This window comes from Histoplasma capsulatum, genomic scaffold, assembly GCF_000149585.1.
Source record: "Histoplasma capsulatum NAm1 scaffold_1 genomic scaffold, whole genome shotgun sequence".
NCBI classification, from domain to species: domain Eukaryota; kingdom Fungi; phylum Ascomycota; class Eurotiomycetes; order Onygenales; family Ajellomycetaceae; genus Histoplasma; species Histoplasma mississippiense.
The window spans coordinates 3,081,782-3,085,549 of NW_001813982.1; the positions used below are offsets into that span (position 1 = coordinate 3,081,782).

The following is a 3,768-nucleotide window of genomic DNA, read 5'->3' on the forward strand; positions in this document are numbered from 1 at the left end:
TTTGGTGGGACGATAGAATCTACCACAAAGAGTAGTGGTGTATTGTTCAGGTCATCCATTTCGGACTCAACAGAATCCTCGACATCATCTGCCCAGTTGAATGTTTCCGGTTTGAGAAGACTTAAAATATCGTCCAAAGCAGCCGCTCCGACATTATTAGTCCCCTCAAAAGGATATGCGAGGGAGTTCTCAAGCTCTTCCTCATAGTAAAGCTTTTTCCCTCTGGGCGAGGCCTCAATGTCATTTGGCTCAGAAACACTCGAAGAGGCTGCCGTTGGGTTATCAGAGACCGAGGCTGGAGAAACGTCCATCTGACGAACTGCACATAGTCCAAGATCATACTGGCTCTGGTCATCCCAGTAATTATCGAATACTGGTGGAAAATGCTCTGTATCGAACAATTCATCAACGTCTGTTGACTTTCTCTTAGAACTAGTTTGAGGATGTTGCGTGTTAGGCCTGGTTCCAAGTAACATGGCTATGAGGAATTCGTTTAGTAGAAGCAATGTCAGTAAGGTGGCCAGGTCACGAAAATGATGTAGCTGGTAATAAGCACAATGGGGCTGTTTAAAGTGCCGGAACTTTATCCATCAACTTTTAGCCTTACGCTGAGAACCTAGAGAGAGCAAAGAAAGCCAGGAATGAAACTTCGAGCTTGTTCGACCAAGAAAAGAATACGTATCTTTGTCTTGAGAGTTTGGCTTCCGATCAGCAACGAAGTGAGTCTAAAATTGAACAAAGCATATAAAGAAAAATTGGGTTGTCACTGGTCAACAAAATAAAAGAATAACACGGTTACAGGAAGAACTAGGTCCCTAACAAAACAGATTGAGTGGAAGGAGGGAAAGATGTCTTGTAGCGGCAAATGACATTCCTGGAAGCCCTCCTCACAGATAGTTAGAGGGAGTTTCACGAACTCGTGGCTTCAAAGAACCTTAAGTTCTAAATATCGGCTCCAACAAGGCCAGAGAGTGGGGGAAAGTTAATATATTTCTATTACCATAGATTTATATGGCAAAAAGGTATTCTAGGATTATTAAATCCTCTTGCTTAGGTGATTCTTTCATAGTATCTCAAAACCAAAGACACCAGACGCCAAACCAGGAGGACAAACAACATGAAGTGGCCCTCCCGTGGCACCCAATTTGCCCATCCATTTTAGGAGAGTAAGGGCGACAATAGAGGGATAAAAACTCACAACTGATTTTAACCCAGCTATAGTTGGAAATTGTTCCTACAAGCGAACAGAAGCGAGGAACGGAAACAAACAATGCAACCTTAGGCTGGGCTAACTGCTTAAAAGTAGTTGATCGGGTACACATACCCTGCTTGATTGAGCGACTGGGTATATAACCTCCTCAGGAGAGCAATCACGCAGGTAGTTCTCCCAGCTGCCAGCCATAATGAAAATGAAATTTTTTTTCTCTTTTTTTGCCCATATTGTAAACTTGAGAAGATTGAAACATTTCAATCACGCCGAAAGAGGTTCCCCCATTCGTGAGAACATGGGTTTTATAAAGAAAGAAACAGCGTGTATGATCTTGTTAATTAACACGCCACATTTGTTTTGACAAATGCTGCTGAAACCCGGCATCATTGTCTGCAAAGTTGGGTCAAGATGAGGTTGAAATATCCTAAACTGATCGAATTGTCGCGCGGCTAATCGCTTTGATGGCTGACTAAGCCGTATTTTTCTATACTACCGAAACCCGAATAGAATCTCCGCCAGTAACCATGCGGGGGAAAATAAATTGACTCCACCATAACCGTGCACAGGTGTTTATTCTATCATCTCTAAATACCGATTTTCAGCATTGCTTTTAGTTGCATTATCTATATATCGCATATGTACTGTTTCCGATTTTACAGCCGTGCAATCGGTAACTTCGCACTTTTCACTTCGCGGCCATTTGCCCCTTCATTAACGTCAACATTTCGCAGCAGCCCCATTGCGGAACTTGCGAAACAGTCATATATCAAACGAACCATGGCCACGGCAATGGGGAAACGCCTTGAGGGCAAAACTATTGTGATTACGGGCGCATCCTCCGGTATTGGAAAAAGCACGGCAAAGGAATTTGCAAGGACATCGCCGAAGAACCTCAAATTGATTGTTACCGCCCGACGGATTGACTCATTGAAGCAACTCGCACACGAGATCAAGGAGGAAGTTGGTGATGGTGTTAAAGTCTTCCCAGTCCAGCTAGATGTTAGCAGCCCCGAGCAAATCAACAACTTCGTGTCGTCCTTGCCAGCTGAATTTCGGGAGATTGATATATTGGTTAATAATGCGTGAGTACCCCAAGTGTTTGATGTGGGATAAATTGCTTTTGTGCTTTTGTTTTACACTCGGAAGAATTATTATCATTTTAGATAATTGACGATATCGATGAAACTTAACAGCGGACTTGTCAAAGGTGTCGCCAAAGCCCCTGAAATCGACCCAAAAGATATAGATATTATGTTTTCCACAAACGTCACTGGCCTCATAAATATGACCCAGGCGATCCTGCCTATCTTCAAAGAGAGAGATGGAGGAGGTCGTGGCGATATTATTAACATTGGAAGCGTTGCTGGAAGAGTGTCGTATCCTGGTGGCAGCATATACTGCGCAAGCAAGGCTGCAGTTCGAAGCTTCACGGATGCCTTGAGAAAGGAGCTGATTGCAACGAGAATTCGGGTTATTGAGATTGACCCCGGCCAGGTGGAGACGGTATAACAATACACCCTATAAATCCAATAAATTGTCTACCCGGGTTGTTTGTTGAACAATCGAAAACCTGCTAATGGAATTTTCTTGGGAAAAGGAGTTTTCCCTTGTTCGGTTCTATGGAGACAAGGCCAAAGCCGATGCCGTATATGCGTAAGTATAAAACACAAGACCAATCGCCCCTCCGAATGTGCACTTGGAACGTCTCTGATTAACGAAACCTTAGTGGCTGTGAACCTCTCACGGGTGACGACATCGCCGAAATTGTTGTCTTTGCTGCTGGCCGTAGAGAGAATGTCGTTATGGCGGATACCCTAATATTCCCTCAGCATCAGGTAGGTTCCATATCCTTTGGATGCAGCAGCTGTTAATGAAATTAAGGATGACAAACCCCCGTTTCATCATACTGACTATTTCTCTCAGGGTTCACCCACAGATCTCTACAAGAAATCACCATGAGGAAATAGGAAAGGTAATAGTTATATGAAACGCCAGCCTTGGAAAGCTTGCATAAGACTGATAGAGTAAGATCATTGAACTTTTTTCCCCCGAATTTCAGCAACGTATTACTGTGTAAACATACATAGAGGAGAGGGGAAGCATTACATGTATATAACAGAATAAAGAACCAAATAGAGGACAACAAAGGCCTCTCACCTCATTTTACATATCTCTGCACCTGTATATCCCCGTTGGAAATTATTGTCATCAGGGTAGACGATTCTGCTGGCACCAAATATACATTGAAAGCCACAGGGGGGGACTTAAATCAATAGACATGACAGGAGAGTCATGTTTTCTGCTTCCCATGTAGTTTCCCGCCTAATTATATGGCGTAATGGGATAAAAGCGTAGAAATAGATACGTAAGACACGACAGGAGATTAAAGACAAATTAGCTATATATACAACAAAGTATTAGGAACTCCCATTCCTGTCCGCACAAAATTATCTCATCCTTAGTCTTGATATATGTTTGGGCGATGAGAACTATAAAGCAAGAATATGCCTCTGGCTTCTCTCCCTCCCCCTCCACAAATAAAAAAATAAAAAAAAAAA

The 3,768-nt window shown here is 42.9% G+C and overlaps 3 protein-coding genes across 3 annotated transcripts in view; 1 reads left to right on the forward strand and 2 right to left on the reverse strand.

The window, feature by feature from the left end:
* HCAG_00888 (predicted protein) overlaps positions 1–1,402 on the reverse strand; it is a gene marked incomplete at both ends in the record, with an annotated part of 2,735 nt that extends 1,333 nt beyond the window's left edge. The window contains 4 exons of the mRNA XM_001543792.1: positions 67–258; positions 343–478; positions 918–942; positions 1,325–1,402. Coding sequence (XP_001543842.1) covers positions 67–258; positions 343–478; positions 918–942; positions 1,325–1,402 — 431 coding nt within the window. The remainder of the gene's footprint in view (positions 1–66; positions 259–342; positions 479–917; positions 943–1,324) is intronic.
* A 585-nt stretch (positions 1,403–1,987) lies between these two features.
* Positions 1,988–3,169, forward strand: HCAG_00889 (hypothetical protein; the record flags this gene model as incomplete). Its single annotated transcript, XM_001543793.1, has 5 exons — positions 1,988–2,292; positions 2,404–2,713; positions 2,808–2,863; positions 2,937–3,045; positions 3,134–3,169. The coding sequence occupies 5 exons, from the start codon at positions 1,988–1,990 to the stop codon at positions 3,167–3,169; spliced, it is 816 nt and encodes a 271-aa protein (XP_001543843.1).
* Positions 3,170–3,474: 305 nt separating this feature from the next.
* HCAG_00890 (predicted protein) overlaps positions 3,475–3,768 on the reverse strand; it is a gene marked incomplete at both ends in the record, with an annotated part of 911 nt that continues 617 nt past the window's right edge. Inside the window, one exon of the mRNA XM_001543794.1 lies at positions 3,475–3,608. Coding sequence (XP_001543844.1) covers positions 3,475–3,608 — 134 coding nt within the window. The remainder of the gene's footprint in view (positions 3,609–3,768) is intronic.